At 30.3% G+C, this 18,895-nt stretch overlaps 1 protein-coding gene across 1 annotated transcript in view; it reads left to right on the top strand.

Annotated features, from left to right (window-relative positions):
* LOC107359054 (uncharacterized) overlaps positions 1-18,895 on the top strand; it is a 39,565-nt gene that overhangs the window by 8,676 nt on the left and 11,994 nt on the right. The window contains exons 6-8 of the mRNA XM_015925502.3: positions 7,246-7,307; positions 15,888-16,154; positions 16,411-16,619. Coding sequence (XP_015780988.2) covers positions 7,246-7,307; positions 15,888-16,154; positions 16,411-16,619 — 538 coding nt within the window. The remainder of the gene's footprint in view (positions 1-7,245; positions 7,308-15,887; positions 16,155-16,410; positions 16,620-18,895) is intronic.

The following is an 18,895-nucleotide window of genomic DNA, read 5'->3' as shown; positions in this document are numbered from 1 at the left end:
AATTTGCTGAATACTTTTTCAGTTTTACATTTGGTGAAAATTGAACCAAAAATTGATGCGAGTTTAGAGATCATGAAAATGGATACTTTGAGTTCAACTCACTGTCACTATTGAACAGGTTTATGATAAGCTTGACAAGGAAAAGAGTGTCAACTGGAAAACTTGTATCATTGAATATTGAACATCTTTGTTTGCATAATTGAGTCTTGCCCTGTTTGACAAGTTGAGACTCAATTTGCAGTTTCAACATTTTGTATTGACATTTATCCGAGTCCAAGTACAGTTAAAGGTAGAATTATGATTGAGACAAAGTTGCAAGAAACAACAAAATTCATTGGAATATTAAATTGACTGGAAAAAATACTCATTGGGTTCACAGGTTGGTTCGACACATGACATGATATCGCCTGAAGATAGCAATAATCGTTTACGATTATTGATCATGTAAACAGGTTTAATCTTTTTAAAAGCAATTCTCATTATAGAAGTTCAACTCTTGAAGAATTATTTTTCCTTCTTCATTACAGTTGAGTTTCTAATGAAGTGATAATCACATGAAGAAACTGAATCAATCTTTTCAAGTGAAGAGCAAAAGTAAAATGTTGTAGCAAAGAGAAGAGAGAAAAAAATGTTTTCATTGATGATGTGATAATTTTGAAGATAATTATGTAAAGTAGATGATTGTGATGATTGAAAAGTTGTGTTATTCAATTTGAGTGGTTCATGGTGAATTCAATGGAAAATCTTCTCTTTTTTTCTTTCTCTTCTCTTCTTCTCTTTCCCTTTTGATGAAGAAGGAATTCGATATGGTTTAGAGAGGATTGAATGATGTGAAACATGATGTTAACTGGGAATGGATGAAAGGATGAAGGAATGATAACGGTAATCTGGTTCTCAAATAGAATTGGAAAGAGAAATGAAAATGCTTCTTCTTTCAGGTATATGGTTCAGATAGACAGGGCAATCATGTTATTAGAAAAAGTAATGCAAATAAATGAGAAGATAAAATTCCTTGGAGGCATCAGGGAAGCAATTAGAGGAAACTGTAAACTAATCAAAGCCTTCCAGCATTGAGAGTTATTCCGAGTCAAGTGTAAATTTGATTCAATCCTGGAATGGAGGAGAAAGGAGAAAGAAGAGAGAAAGAAAGAGAAGAGAAGCAAAAAAAGTTGACAGAATCCAATTTCTGTCTTCTTTATCACTTCTCATCACTTCACGAATAATAATGATAACAATATTCATTTTAACCTCTTTTTTATTACAACAAACTGTTTCGCCCAAAATGTTAACCAGGAAAACTTTTACTTAGAGGAAAACTTTTGTTTCATTTCGATAATCGAGTAAATTAATTTTCCAATTAACTATTGACATGAAAATAAACTTGGAAATTGGTTGGAAATGCAGAAGAAATATCTGCTTCTAAAAATCTACAAAGAAAAGAGTCGAAAAGTTCCAGCCTGTCATCGCAAGTTCAGCAATTTTTTGCGAAAAATCCATTTTTACGAATCTTGAATCAGTATAACAGTATTCATTGAAATTCGAGAAGTTGATTTTTGAACTTTTCAAGAATTGAAAATATCTTCATTATTTAAAGCCTTTATCATAAAGAATGAAACAAAATCCAAAAAAGTTGAGAAAATGAAAATTTTTGGAATGAAAATGTTCGATTGTCAACATGAAAATACAATTTTTCAGTCTTTAGTAAACAAATTAACCTGAATAATATTTTCAACATTGATTTAGAATCTTTTCTGTCAACAGCAATTATCGAAGCTTGTTTACCTTTGAAAATTGAATGTCAAAAAATGAAACAAGTATCAGATTGAAACATTTTTCATGGACAATAATGGAACTAATATTGTAAATGTTACACAAAAATGGGATTAAAAGGGAAAAGTGAGCAAATAACATGGAGTAAAAAGAGGTTAACATGTTGATTCACTTGGAGTTAACCAGTTTACCATTGAAATAAAGTATCACTTTGTGTTCACTTATACTTCACAGAATGTACCGTTTCTTCATGTACAGCCTCAGTTTCCAAGATGAACATTCTGTGTTATCATTTTGTGCAAATTTCGCCTCATTTTCATCACTCATTCCTAACCTGAAATAAAAAAGAAGAGCACAAAAAGGAAAAAAAGAAAAGAGTTTCAAGTGGAAGGAAAAAGTGAAGTGAATAAGATGGAGAAAGTGTGTAAAGCTGTTAATATCATTTGAATGTCTGTAAATGCAATTATCATTTATGCAATAAACACTTGAACAATAGCTTTACAGTATTTCACTGCAGACGAAATGATAATTGGAAATTTCAGAAGATGAAAGATTCTTTTAACATATTTCTTGGTTTCTTCAACTTTGACAGACTTTTTTTTCATCTTAATGATTGTTCATTACATTTGCCTTTTCATGTAATTTTCACGATTCTCTTGTAATATTACAAACGAAACAATTATTTCAGATATTTATTAACTGATGCAACAACATGATCCATTTTGCGCTTCAATTTGTTGCTCTGTTACCATTGATATCTATTCAGGTGAATTAACTGTCAATATTGAATTGCTTCCAATCTAGAGATTTATTTATCAAATGATGATGAACCAATGACCATAATAATTGAAACTGCTAATTCACATCATCAAATTAGCTGATGAATGCATTATAACGACTCTCATTATCCGAAAATTTTGCTCTTTATTTCAATCGCCATTCACTTTTAATGTATTGAATCTAATTGGTCAACATTATACCTTGTGTGGGTTGTCTGTTGCTTCATCAACCAGAAACGACAACAGTCAATGAGCAACAGTTTTAAATGGGAAACAAGTGAATAACAAGTTTCACTGAATAGCCAATTAACTGGTCAAATTGATAGAAAATGATGAAAACATTTTTTCCCTCATCAGATCAATTTTCACAGTTGGAAACGAAAATAATCAACCAGAAAAGATTTTAAATTTTTGTCAAAGATCGACATTCTAATTGTCCTTATTCAAGCAAATAATACTTTTTGTAGCTTTTTGATTCTGGAAAACAGAAAAAACTATTTTCTTTAATGAAACCAAAATGCATTTCCGGATTCATCTGGAAATCTTCACAGTTCTACAGGTTGAATGGTTAAGGAAAATGTCTTATAAAAGCAATTCTTTCATGTTCAATAAACAATGAATACAATGATAAACCTAGTAAATGCTCTTTCAACAGTAAAAAGGTTTTTACAAGGTTTCGCAGTCTTGCATTTCATCTTTGCTGTACATTTCAACTTTTTGTTTGCAAATTTACTTGAAATATCTTATTATCGCTCAATTATTCTGAATCTTGAAACTGAAATGTTTCAAGCTCGACTTTTACACTAGTTTATTCAATGTGCATTAACAATAAATTTAAATTTAATTTGAATGGCAAGTTAAGATTCAATTGTAATGAAATCAGTAATTCACTTTAGAATGAAAATGAAGCAAATTGAATAACTTATTTATTTATTTAAATTATTAATAAATAATTGATTGGAAAACAATTTTGATTCGCAATTTTGATTCACTTTCCTATCTGTTCACTCATCAACATCATCAACAAATCATAAATGATGCTCTCATTGAATTGATTTAATGGTTGTTTGGACTTTTACCATTCCCTTGGGTTAACATGTTACCAGTTGTTTCAATTCAATTCGTTGCCATTTAAAACGCTTTTTTTGTTCCAACATCAAAGTCAACTCATCTATCATCTCATTAACATTTTACCAATCATCATCATCATCATCTTAATCTTCATCATTTCTTTCGAAATCTACAGTTGTTTAACCCCGGTTGGAGTAAATTTAAGACTAACGAATGAACGTAAAGAGAAGAAGAAAAAACAACTTACGAAGAAAGCAAAGAAATCATGAAATTGTCAAAATAAATTGGCTCCTAATGAACCGTTATCTGGTATAATCTGTAATCTCCTGAGAATCTCATGAAATAGAGAAAAAAGTACGAGTAAAAAGTATCCAAACAATTTACAGTTGAAAGCTACTGTTTTATTGATTCATTTTAATTTCATTTATCAAATCAACATTTAATTTTTCACTCACTAACCCAATGAGCATTCATCAAACCTGTTGCTTTGTGATCAACAAGTGTTCATCACTGGTGAATAGATAACTCCAAGTGCAAACAGATGTCGATAAGCTCATGCATAGAACCATCTTTCATGTGAACAAAACCAACATTCAAATGACCAAAACTTTCAAGTAAAAGAGTTACTCGAATCATCCTTTGCATCAACATTGAAACGAAAGGTTAAACTATCAAATTTTTTTCCAATCAAATATTCGAAATGAATTTTATGCTCGATAATTTTTCGCTCAGAATTGGCAAACATTTGGATAAGAGTTTGAATAATGATAAATCTATAATCATATTACTAATCAGATTTCATGTTGCCATGGTTTTAAGAAATTAATTCAATTTTTTGATTCAAAGGTTTGGTTAATATTGAATGATATTGGAACAGATAAAAAGAAGAATATAATTTAATCATGGAATTGATAGTGAAGATGAAATTAAAAATTTTTTCCATGATATTAATGATGTTGAAAAGTAATTTTAAATTGTAAACTGAAACTTGAAATGATTTTTCTGGAAAAGAATTTGAAATATCATTATCATTGAGTAACAGGGAGAAAAAGGTTGAAATTTTTGTTGAAAAAATAAAATTGAATAACTTTGTCAATTTAAAAGTAAAAAAGCAAAGTTTGCATTGAATTTTTCATCATTTTTTTCTCCTCTTCTCTTCTTATATCTTCTTACAAGAAATTGATGAAAATTATTCTGCAAGAGAATGGAAAAAATGAAACAAAAATTTTTCATCTCGACGAACAATTCAATTCTGATTTTTACCCTTGTACAGGTTAAATGGTGAATCTCAAATTTCATTTAAATCCCATTACCTTAATGAAAAAGAAATTTTCTTCTTTTTCTTCTCCATTAAAATATTATCATTTTTTTTAAAAAAAACGAAGTAAAATATCAATATTATTTACTCCCAGTAATAGCAATAATAATCATAATAATGGCAGGAAAAGTTGTGATGGAATGAAAATTTACTGTCAAAATTGAGAAGCAAACTTAATAACGTCGAGTTTCGAGTTGCCAGTTCCGTTGAGGGAACAAAATATTGCATTATATAAAATAATTTTTACCTTGTTCTTTGTTGATGAATGGAAAGAGTTTGAGAATAGAGAATTTCATTTGGAAGACAAAAAGAGAATTTTCTCTTTCTTCTGTCCTCAACATTCCTCTTTCAAGATAACTATTGAATGGAAGAACGAGAAACATGAAAAGGATTATTTGTATTGTAAAGCCTTTCAAAATGTAACAACAATAATAAAAGTAATAATGATAATATTCAAGGTAAACAGCATTGGATATTCAATAATAACAGAAACAGGGAAGGAAAGGAAAGAGGAGAAAAAGATTTGAAATCTGTGAAATTGGATATTCATCAAAATGATAATAATGATAATTTGTCTGTATTTATGTTTCCCAGGTAACTATTGATATATTTTGCATCTAAATCCAGTATTGATGGATCAACTTGAATAAATTGTGATTATAATTGTTAGACTGTCTTTGATTAGCTCTCAGTTGATTTCATCTTTATCTTGTATTTTGTTGGGCTTTTCATCATATTTTTATTCTGCTATCAACTGGGAGTTTGAGTGGGAATGTTGAATAACACTGAATATGTTGGAGTAAATTTGAATCTAGGATTGGGAACAAGAACGAATTGTTATTGGATAAAAGTTTAGCAATGTTTTCCATGTTAGGAAATTCAATAGTTGAATGTTGATTTATAGTGTTTATTGTAGCAGTTGAAGCAACAATAAACTGTTAAAAATGCGACTAATAAAATTGTCAATTTTTGTCACATTTCGTATCTCATGACATTCTTAACTTTTCAAACTCAATTCTGTGAACAAGGACAAGGTGAAAAGTCTAATATTTTCCCTGATGCAACTTCGATATTCATGTTGATATCAATTCGATTCAAATTATAAGTTGACTGGCATAGTTTTGTTGAAGAATGAAAAGTGAATTTGAAAAATAATCTCTTCCTCTTTATTGAAAGTGCAACAGTTGCTAAGTTACTTGGTTTGATAATGAAAACTCCATTTTAACACTGAAAATATGCAACGTTTTGTTCGCAAGGTCAACAAAAAACTGCAAAATTATTTTTCATCGAGAAGAAAATTTTACAAGCTTTTTATTAAGCAATCCAGACTAAAAATACTGAATTCATAGCTTTTAATCTAAAAATCAGAATAAAGTTGCAGTTATTTGAAGTATTGAGCTTCCACATTTAACCCTTTAAATTTGATTTATATAAAGTTTCAGCTCATAAACAGATACAGTTACAATAGTCAGTACTAGTGAACGAAATCCTAATCCGATAGGAAATCGATGAGGATTTCAATTTTGAATTTTTCATAAATCACCCACTCAATCCGAACTGCATGGGGCATATGAAGCTAGAGCGAGCATATAACCAGCGCATAAAATGAAGAGCAAAAGTCTTCGCATAGATACGCTCTTTGCGTTTCACGAAATAATTGCCATTTAAACAGAAGTATCGATTTCTGCTTCCAAAATAGTCTTATTAAATTTTTTTTACACATTTTATCATTAGTTGGTAATTGAGTAACTGTAGGGTTGGTAGATGAAGAGAGGCCAGGGAAAATCTCATGGCAATGATGTACGGCTTTCACTGTGAGTTCATAGATTCAAATCCCTCAAACTTTTTACGTGGTGTAGGCCTTCAGCCAAACCTGGTACAGACCGCTTGATGCTGACTTCAGATAGTGATATCTGTAACCCATAACCTCCCAGCTTGTGGAATCTTTTATGTTACTGGAAATTTGTATGAGTGTATACGAGCTTAAAACTTGTTAATGGCAAAATTCGGACAAGAGCTGACCCTTTCCTTTATGTTTATGACACTTCTGCTGGGTTGATTGGGTGGTTTCGCGGCACATTCTTTCAGCATTTGCACACATAATATACCAAAACATTTGATCTCAGAGTTTAAAATACTGGGAGTGAACATTGCAACTCCCAGGTTAAATGCGAAATAAGCTCCAAGGAAACAAGATTGCTACAGAACTGTTGCTTTGATAATAAGAGCCTCAAATTTTGTATCAGAACGATGTGATTTATAATAACGAATTTGTAACTAAATCGATATTTTTTCTTTCCCATTCAGAACCGATAAAACTGATTAATCCAAAGGAATTAAATTTAGTCCTAGATAGACCAGATGCAAAGGTAAGATGAAATTTTCATTTTTCACGATTAGGCAAAAACAAATGAAAATAGCAATCTTAGGAATGAACAAAACTCATAGAAAACAATTGTAACCAATTACAAAGTTCAAGTCTATAAGTGAAGCAAAAATAGCACTTAAGGTGTTCATGAGAAGTAAAAGATGAGAAAATATAAAATTGAAAATTGGATAAAATAAGAGCTGGGAAAGGAATGAAAAATGAAAAAATTTTGAGCAACAAAAAGCAAAAACTGTTAAGTATGCTTATATTGATATGTTATCATCATCTATATAAATACCAATGTTTCTAGTGCTGAGTTATCACAATTTTATTTGTTGGACTTTTTATCTTCTCTTGTTGATTCATTTCTTAACACTTTTTTCACAAGTAAAAAAATGTAACAGAATTTTTCTTCACAATTTTTTCTCCTCTTTTCTCTACTCTTAAGAACACTTTTCCGTTCCAAGTTTCTCATTCAACTTGTTTTTCATCCTTTATTTTCATCACTCACCAAACATTGAGCCTAGAACAAGCAACCAAAATAGAAATGCTTAGAGATTCATAGAAATTCATTTGAATCTTTCCTTTTTTTTCCTTGCCTGCATTTGAAGCATTTTCTTCTGAGAGAAATGTTGACCCAAGTTATACATTGAATATTCACACCTTTTTACCTTTCTCAAGCTATTCAGATGAAATATGCATACACTTAGACGGATAAATGTGTAGAGTAAAAAGTTTTTATTTATCTATTCACATCAATCCATTTATTGGTTTAAGCAAAGAGCATCTTTTCCGTCTATTCTGGATGAAGATGAAACAAAAATGGTTCCATCTTATTCCATAATAATCATGATTTTGATGATATTATTACAGAGGAAAAGAGATGAAACTAAATATAATAATAATGCTAATAATCTGGATGCATTTTGCTACAATTTTGGGTTGTTAAAATGATAATCTGAATAAAGATACTTGAGAAGTGATGAAGAGAGTGAAGGAAGCCTTTTGTATTTATAAACATCAGAAACTCCCTCAAGATAATAATAATGATAAAAGTGAAAGTTATTTGCATTATCATTATTATTATTAAATGTTTAGCTCATTTCTCGTCTTTTGTTTCATTGTTCAACAATTGTTCAATTGTAACAATTTTCCCTTTCATCTGTCTTTATCAGTGTAAATGACTTGCATTAAACTGGGAGTCAGAAATTTGATAACTAAAAGATAACACATTAATAACATTTTCATTATGAAACATGATAAGTAAATGTTTTTTAATAGATTTTTCCTTTTCTCTTTTCAACTGATTTTCATGCATTTCCCATTCATTTTCAGAATTATTTAGTAAAAGTCTTTCAATGCAACATTCTTGTCATTATAAAATTGGTTCACAGAAGAAAATATAAATTTCTTTGATTTTCTATTCTATTTCCCCTTTTAATATTCAATTTTCAATTTAGAAAAGTTTCGAATGAAATTTTTGTATAAATTAAGTTTTGGATAATTGATTTATGAATATAAAATTTCATGATTCTATGATTTTAAAACTGGAATAAACATGAAAAATTGGAAATGCAGCGAATATCTGATTTCAATTGATTAGAAATCAAATATCGCTAAGTATTGAAGGAAAGGTTGAGCTCAAGTTTCTCTACAGACTATTTTTATTCGCATTTCTAATCACCAGAATTGAATTGTTTAGTTGTTCGATAAAATGTTTACCTTAGTCTTGCATGAATATTATCGTTGTCAATGTTTGAACAGAATGGACTGACGAAGAATGAAAATCTAAATTTAGCTGTAAATTATTAAAATTTTATCGAAAGTCGACTAAAGGTTCATCTCTTGTTGTGAATAGAATAATGAAAAAAGTTTATTTTCTAAAATTCTGCTTTTTGTGGCACAAATCAATTAAGATGAAGTTTCTTTTAGAAACGAGTTTTTTCCCCTTTTTTTTGATGCGATAATTTGGATTTCTGGAAATGATTGACTTGATATGAAGCCTTACTGAACAATTAAATCAATTTGCAACTCACGTGTTTTCAGCTCAAAGTTGCTTCTCATCGAATGATTAACTTTCATTGAAATTGATGATCACATGTAAACTGCCCTTATGTAATTCAAGCTGAGTTAATCGAGCTAAATCTGTTTATTAAATTCGATGTAACTGATTGTTTCATTGTCGGTGTAAACTCAACTGATTAATTAGCTTCTCATGGAGCCATTATAAGAAGATTGCTTCTTCAATCATTTCTATTTCTTCTTTTACCCAACAATATTGACCCTCACTGGACTTGTATTTTATCGACACATTTCAAAATGATTATCAACATCAATATTGTCGATTTAATATGATGTAAATGATGTTACAGTTAATTCAATGTATCATCATGTTTGGGTTAAGCCAACAGCATACAATTACAACTGATTATTTCATGTCGTTTATCGAATCATAGTCAATATCATTCAAAGAAGAATAGGAAATGAACAAGAAAAGTTAACCCTTTATCAATTCATCTTGTTCCATATTTCTACTCATGCAAATGAGTCTTTACTTTCAGACAATTGTTAGTAACAAGATACTCAGGTAAATGAATTGTGTTCCTCAAACGATGTTCATTAAATGAAAAACTTCTCACAAATTAATTTTCTGTCTCATCAAACCTCACTTTAACCATTAAATGTTTACCAAAATTGCAACCCTCAACCTTTTAATGAAAACCCAAAGTTTAATAACAGGTTACAGCAAATTATTGTTTAAACAATTCACTTTCACCCAGATATTCATGATTCTGATGAAACGTGAAACTTCAAACCCAATGAGTATTTATTTCTCACTTTGAACATTCCCTTGAGCAGTCGAGATACAAGCGACTCGAATTTTGTGTCTTTTTTTTCTTCTCTTTTTTTCTCTCTTCTTTTTCACTCAGCAATTGAACAGAAGAAACGAAAAATAAAATGAAAAAAAGAAGAAGTTGAATGGAAATGATGGAATCAAAGAGGAAATATTGATATTGAGGTAAAAGCTCAAGGGCAACTTTGCAGGGTAACCTTTCGTTTAGTTGCGATTTCTTGAAAGACAGCTTTAAATACGATGAAATTTAGTGCAAAATTTGCAATCAAAACCATTTTTTTAAGGTTCCTTTTCTCTCTTTTCTCTGTGCCTTGTTTTTGGGCACAAATGGTTTAAATGTTTACATAGGGTTAAATTGCTGGAGGCTAATTAAGATCCAAATCTATCAAACAATTCGCGCTCCTTTTTATGAGCTTCCATTATTTGCAGTTTGAGCATCTTTTTCCTTGCTAAAGGTGTTGCTCTTGTTCAATTCTAGTTTATAATGCAATATATTGTAAGTGTGTAAATGGATAACAAAAAAAGGTGAGAAGAAAAAGAAATGGAAAAATGCCATTCATTTCTCGTAATAATGCAATTCTCATTTCATTCTCAATTGTATCATTTACTTCAATTCTTTCTCTTCTCTGGGAGTCCATTGTTATTGTTATTACATTATATTATATAATATTAACCATTTTTGTCCGCCTTTTGTGTCACCTTTTCTTCTTCAAACCATAAACATGTATCAATCATTAGTTGTTTAGCTTTATGTTAATGTCTACATGTTGCACACTCCATTGTTGCTGGTCAAGCAATTATCGCAAACAAATTATTTCCAGTTAATCTTTGCTTATGTCCAACTTGGACGTTTTTTATTTCCTTCATACTTCGACTTTCGGTTATTGAGGCAAGATTAGCTAGCTTATGACATACTTGAGCATGGGAAGCTTCAACCGATTGATCGAAATAAAAGTTTATAATTAAGTTTGGAAAATTGCTTGAATCAAGTGTTTGTAAATCGCAATGAAAACTGAAATGTTCACAAGAATCAGAAGTGGCAGGTGAAGTTTAGATAAATGTTTTTATCTTATGAACTTTTCGTAAAGATTTGACTTGAAATTTCAGCTCAGATAGGAAATATTTATTGAGCTAAGCTTGTGTTTTTTGAGGTTCAAATTATTTTGAATTACCTTTCAATTTTTCTGTTGCAAATTCAAAGTCTGCAGCCGAGTTAGGCTGAAAAGTTAAGAATTGAATTTCTATTTGAAATTTTGTTTATTTTGCATTTCAATTTTTGATTGTATTCTTTGAGATTTCAATTCAATTGTTTGTCTGTTAAACCTGAACTTTTCATCCGTCTGGTAGTACATTTTATGTAAGAAAATTTTATGCTCGTTTCATTAAAGTTTTGAAATCGATATTAATCTTTAACCAGTTTTACAAAATTGAACTTAGCATTTGACTTTTTTTGTAATTAACTTGATTACTTTGATTATTTGTCGAATTGTTTCTCTTTTATGCTCAATTTCAACTCTTTACATTCATTTTGTGATTAATTGTTTAATTTATTGTCTTTGCTTCTTCAACTAACCAACAATGGGCATCCATTTGAAGCAAATTGTTTACCTCTTCTCCTGGTTCATGAATAATTTAATGTTTGTTTCCTTTGATTTCTTCATCTTCACTTTCAATCCTTCAATTCATTTCAATCAATATTGATAAAGTTTACAGACTTGAGCTCAATATTGAAACAATTTACCAATTTTAATCTGAAAACAGCCCACAACTAGTTGCTATTGAAAATACCTGTTGATATTACCAGGAAAAAGGATAAATTTGATACTTTTATCGATTTCAATAGAAAAAGCTATTTTAAAAATGGAAACATGCGAAAAACAAAACAAAACTAAAGAACGCAAAATTGGGTAAAACCCAGAACGAGTCAATTCCATGCAACTACAATTATTACAATTGAATAATCACATTGAACATTTTCTGGTTTCTAACTCAGTATAAAGTAGTCATTTACAAAGTAATAACCAGCAACAACAATCGTAATAATAACAAGCTCAATATTTTCCTTGCCAACTTTAATAAAGTAATACAATTTTTATCTTCATTTTAACATTAAATTCCACTCTTTTGCTTCCCTTCTTCTAACATTCTGATCCAATGCAACCAGTTTCAAGCTTAATATAAATGTATATTTTATTATACATTAGCAAGACTGTGTAAGTCAACATCTTATCATGTCAACTACAGTGTAAAAAGAAGATGAAGAAGAAGAAGAAGAAAAGTAACTCATCTTGCAGTAGAGAGCGTGAAATGATGCAAAAAAGCAAATGAAAACTTAGCCATTTGACTCAATCCACGTGACCTTTATCATCCAACATCTTTCATCTTGATGATCATCATAATACCCGTTATAGATTTACTCTCAATCAAGAGAAATAATCTCTTCAATGTGTCACATTTTTTTCCCTCCTTGTTGGTCGATTCAAGAGTTTTCCCACTTTCTTTATTCTCTTCATCCACCATCATCATCACCACCACTGGCATCACCTTAATCAGTCTTGAGAATCAAATTTATCCTCATCCAATAACATTACATGCTCAATAGTCAATATCAGAATATAAATCAACCAATTGATTAAACTAATATTGTTGACCTTTTTTTCTGGTTTCCTCTATTTTCTGGTTCAAGATGGGAAAAGTAAAAAAAACAATGAAAAGATCAAAAAACCTTTTTTTTCTCTTCGCCTTTACACTTTACATTATTACATGTTCAACAGCTAATAATTTGGTAAATTTAGCTTTTCCAATTGTTGATCAATAATTTGCTCATCTCAATCTCTTCAATCTCATCACCCGTCTTCATTATCATCACCATATTTAACCAGCTAAAAGAGTGAAAGGTGAAGAGAGTAGAGGAAAGCATAGAAAAGGTTATCCTGAAAACCAACAGTTTGATTGATTATGTGGTTACAGCAAATTGACATTTAACTTGACAGGTCAACTGTTGACCAGAAAATGAATTTATACACTTTCATGATTAATTGGAGTGACATTATTATTCTCACATCAATGGTAAAATTCAGTGTAATGATAACAAAAATGCTTTACCCAATAAAGCAACCCAAGTATAATCATTACCTGAAAGGTCTACAGTCTAACTAAAATTGTCCCTTTGGTGGTAAAAATGAGTGAGATTTTCAATGATAATCATTTGAATTGATCCAAGTTTACAATTTTGTCTGGTTTAACCGAAATTAGTTGATTTACAACCATCAAGGCATGATTAATGATCTTTGTCGACTAAGTTTTATCAATTAATGAATTTTTTCTATTGATAAAACCTCTCGATTTGTATCAATGATTAGTTAAATTATGTTTCAATTTGAAGAACCCAAATTTTCTGGTTCACCAAATGAATGTGGGTTAACATTGAGGTAAACAGTTGAAAATGAAATGAAATTTGACTAAATTTTAATCCAGTTTCAATGGGTAAACAAACAATTAGACAAATCAAATCAATTGAACCAGTGAAGGCAAAGCTCTCCACTATAATTATGATTGGAAGCTGAACAAGATGAAGATTGAAAAGCAATTTTATTCAATTGATGGACACATTGCAATTTCACTTTTAATCACAATCAACTGCAACGTGACTCACAACCAATTAATGGTTAATCCATTCACCATTCATAATCAGCATAAACACTTGACCCTCATGAAACACCAGTGGCTAAACAATTCAATTTATTTGTGACCAATTGATGAACCAATTTTAGAGTTTGATAATCCATTTCATCTTTCCTTTTCATCCATGATCAATTTCAACCTCTACATTCAAACAACACTGAAAATGGTTGCAAAAAAGATGATCCAATAAAAACTGGACTCATCTTCAGTGTTGACATGATAAATGAAATCTCTCGAGCATTGAATCTCCTTAGAAACTTTAGCTATTTCCTTCTTTTCCAAGTTACACTTTTCCTTCTTCTTCTTCTCATCATTCCTTAATAGAGATGAAAATGGATTCCGGATACATTATTGAAGTAATTTACATTGAATTTAATGAAGATAATCACTCTTTGCCCTTTGATTTACGCTAAATCAGTTCAAATTGATGAGCAGTCAGTTGATGATAAAGGCAACTCAATAACATCAACAATCTAGTTTATTGTAATAACTGAATAAAAATCAGTTTACATTTTCATCCTTTTCTTCATCTTTGCTTTTTCTCTTCCAACACATTTTTTTTGATTAAACCGACAATTCTGGTTGTAACAATTTTGATGAAAAAAGCAAGTTTGCGAATTGACAAAATTTGAAAATGCATTTAACCATAATAATGTGAATGTAAATGAAAATGAAAAGTTTGATGAAAAAAGTAAGTTCATTTTTTGGGTTCTTCTTTGAGCAAAAGGGAATCTTGGAAAACTGTTATCATGATCATGGTTATGAAGAGCAATTGAAGAGCAATTTTGTCTCTCATCACTCATCATTACCATGCTGGTGATACTTTTGATGAACAAGAAGAAAAGGAAAGAAGAACATTATTATCAAATTACAAATTGACTAAAGGATTTTGCTTCCAATGGATTATTTGTAACTTAATCAAAGTAATCAAGTCTGGATCAATTAAAAAATGAAGAGCAAATTGTTTAATAGATTTGACATTTAAAACATTTGTTTTACTTAAACCATTAAAGTTGATGAAATTAAACAAGTTTAATGGGATTCAAGGAGCATTGTCGTGAAACAAGGGAAGGTGAAGGGAAGGCAACAAATAATATTCACAATGATAATCATAAAGGATAGGATTAGATGAAATAAAATTAGGCAAAGTAAGAAAAGGGAAGAAAAATTTGGAGAAAGAAGAAGAAGAAGAAGGAAAATGATGAAATATAGAGAAAGATGAAGATTAAGAGGAAAGAGTAATGTGTAAGAGAAGAAGATAGATGAGGAAAAAAAATCAGAGGCTAAATCAAAAAAGAGATGAGAAAATGGAAAAAGCAAAAAATGTTGGAAACTTAAGCTTCCCAAAGGATGATGATGAGATGGAGAAGGTAAAGGGAAGTGGAAAAGATGATCAAGATGAAGATGGTGAAGATGGAGGAAGATGGAGGAAAAGAGCATGTTGAGGAGGGTAAAGATGAGGATGAAAAGGTGAAATATGTGAAAAAAGGGAAGAAAAGGGAAGAAAAGAAAACCTGTAGCATTTTCATTGCACAGTTATTTTATAAGCATGGAAGATGATGATGAGAATGATGATGAAAATGAGAGGCTCAGAGAGTATGATTGATTCCATGTAACCATGGGTTACAGTTTCAAGTTGTTTTGATTGTTGTTCCAAAGGAAGGATAAGTTGATGATTTGGCGTTGAAATGGCATAAAGAGACTTGTGCAGTTGCTTTCATCTACCAATATGTCTTCAACCTTCACTCGGTAAACAACATTATTCAATTATTGTTACAACTGTTTCCACTGTTACTCATCTTTTGCCTTCTCATTATTTAGTAATCAATTCTTGCATCTTTTACCTTTCATTTTCAATTAATTCAACAAATCATTCCTCAAAATCATCATGATTGATTATCAATTGTAATTTGTTTCACTTCACTTTAAACGTTCAATTTGTTTTATTTCTAATTTCTTTTCTTTTCCTTGTCATTCTCATTTAACCAACATTGGTCTGACTTGCTTTTTTCCTCTTCTTCTTCTTTTACTCTCTTCAATCAGGTTAAAAAACGATTTGTTACTTCACCTTCATTATCATCTTTACCTTCATCTTCATCTTTACCTGGCTATCCAAACCTTGAAAGTCAATCTTCCCAATCGTTGACTGTGCTCACAGTCTCATTATGTTTAACCGTGTTTGCTGCTCTCATTGCTGGACTGGTTTTGTTTGTTATCCGAAGGAATCAAAATTTACGATCAAAACTACGTAATCTAATTGGTTCAATTGGTTCAGCTGAAGAAGGAAATGAAACTGCATCCGATTATGAGGTAAATACAAGTCTTGATAATAAATAAATGACTGGGAGTAAAAAATCCCTTCAACAGATTCTATTCGAAATATGGAAATTTTCCATTCAATGTTGAAGAGCAATGAAGGTTTATAACTAGCAAAGTCAATGAGACTTATCAAATGATTTGTTTCTTCATTATTATATGACAAATTTTGGGCCATTTTATTCAATGTTAGATTTTAAATGTTGCATTTTTGCTCTTAATTTTAAAATTTACTTTTGTTCAATTTTAGGACCTTTGTCGTCAACGGATGCAAGGTAAAAATCGCAAGAAATCTGATAAAGATGAAAGCAGTTCGCCTGGTTCAAAGGGTAAAACAGCTTCCTCTGGTTCAAACAATAACAATTGTGATGTTAAAACGGGCAAAACTGGAACTGACAGTAAATCAATCGATTCTGGACCAGAACCCTCACCACCATCAAGATCATCAACCTCTTCATGGTAAGTGAACAATTTAACCTTTTCTCACCATCTGCTGATTCCATTGAAAATGGAGAAAAAAAAACTGATCCAAAGAAAAACTTCATCCATCTTATTCAATGAGATAACCTCAAAAATGATAAAATAAACTCCCAGTTGAATTGAAATTTCAGTTTTTTCTTCTTCAGTAAAAATAACGTTTGATTAAATATAAATATCTAGTTATTTTATCATCAAAAAGCAAACCATTCTCAAGAGTTTATTCAAGATGAAAATGAAAACCATTTCAATACAATTTAGACTGAAACATGATACGAGTCCTTGTAACTCCCAGTGAACTTTATTTTCAATGGAATAAGAAATTTCCAAAAAAAAATATTCTCAAGTTGCGTCCAGCTTACATGAAATTGTAACCTTGAATTTTTGAAGAAAATTATTGGAAAGAATAGAAAATTCTTGCATTATCATTGCAACCTTTTCATCTTCTTTTCCTTATATTCCATTAATCAACTCTGAGTGGAGAGAAAAAAAAGTCGAAGAAATTTAATCTTCACCATTTGTTAGAATTCTTATTCATGGTTCATTGAAGAGATTTACTCAAGCTGCAACTCGAAGTCATTAAACTTTATCAACACGATAATCACTCCAAGTTATAGGTTGTTCCTCTGAACCAGACAATTGAACATTTTTGTTGAACAAGTAAAGGCATTAAGTTGGAAAAGGGAAGAAAATTTCAAGCTAACTTCAAATTTCCGTTTCCTTATCAATGAAATGGAGAGAAAAATGTCAAAATTTCAATTGACTTGAAGAATCATGAAAAGATTCATGAATGAATAGATGCAACAAATTTCAAGTTTCAACTTTTCAACATCATTATCATTCTCGGGTTTAAAGGTGAACCTGTGAAATTAAAGGCAAATAATGAATGGTAATGTTGTATAATGCTATGCATGGAAAAATTCACTGATAATGAATAAGAGAATAAAGAATGCTGATGAATCAAAGACAAATAAAAGTTATTAGTTTTGCATTTCGATAACAATATGGAGTTTTTTTTTCTTCTCTCTTTTACTCTACTCTTTATCAGGAAACTTAAAGAGGTAAATGAATAAAAACATTTCTGAAAATGGAATTATTGTGTTGCTAGAATAAGATGGTGATTGAAGGAAGACAAGTATAAGAAAGAGTATTATATAAGAATATGGTTTTTCTTACAAAAGAATATTTTATCATTTTTTTTCTTCTTCTTTCCTTAACAAAGTTCCACTGCTTCTATTCCGTTCTCATGAGATTTCAATAGATAATACCTTTTTTGTTCAAACTCGGATCTGTTAACGTTTGTAGATGCAATGAGACACTCATAATAATACCAAATGTGAATGTTGATACAAAATAGTTTAATACTTTTCGTTTTTCGTCTCTCTTCTTGTAATCATTATTTTCTTCCTTTTTATTATCTTTCTTTCTTGCCCATTCATTCATCTCTCGAATGTATAGTTGGTCATCATCTTGATCATCTCTGTGATCATCTTTTACTTTGCTTGTCATTTTTCCTGCCCTTCAACTTGTTTAAGAAAACATCATTTTTAGTTCATTCAGATGAATCAGTTTTCTTGCCCTGAAATGACCAATGAAATGACTTTCACTTAATTTGCTCCAAGATTTATTCGTATTGTCATTGTTTTGTTTATCATCATTGTTGTTAACTTGATTGTTACTCTCTTTTGATTGTCCATTATCAAAATTGTACAACATTTTCATTTTTAGCTTTCTTTTGCTTTTTTCCATTCCTATTACTCTTTCTTCATCTTATTTGTGTATATATTTTGCTGTGTTTACATTCAATGGTCATCAAAATGGTGTATAATAAATCAATGATGATTCTTGGTCAAACATTGAATAGTCTTTCATTGGAACATGTTGCCCTTAATTGTTGCCTTTTTGCTTCTTCATTTGTTTTCCTTGTTGTATTTCAATTAATCAATACAGTTTGATGAAATTGCTCAATCTGACTCATTTACTAATCTTGGTCCGTTCACTTATTGTCATCATTTTGATTTCAATCTTTTCTTTGCGTGATCATATCATGGACAATCAGATGTAAAATAGTTCAAGCACGATATATAGACTTGGTTTGTAGCTTCAAATCTCGTATAAACGACCCTTTTAAGTGTATAATCATGAACCATTTCTGATCGATTCTGGTTTAGCATTTAAAGCTTAAGCAGCAATTAAACATGATTTGCTAAATGGTAACATCCATTTGAAAAAGGAAACATTGTAGTTAAATCAAAGTT

Source organism: Tetranychus urticae, chromosome 1 (genome assembly GCF_039701765.1).
Source record: "Tetranychus urticae isolate SD_2017Ah chromosome 1, NJAU_TeUrti_SD_1.0, whole genome shotgun sequence".
In the NCBI taxonomy this organism is placed as follows: domain Eukaryota; kingdom Metazoa; phylum Arthropoda; class Arachnida; order Trombidiformes; family Tetranychidae; genus Tetranychus; species Tetranychus urticae.
The sequence above is the reverse complement of the archived record's forward strand: the minus strand, read 5'-3'. Positions and strand labels throughout refer to the sequence as shown.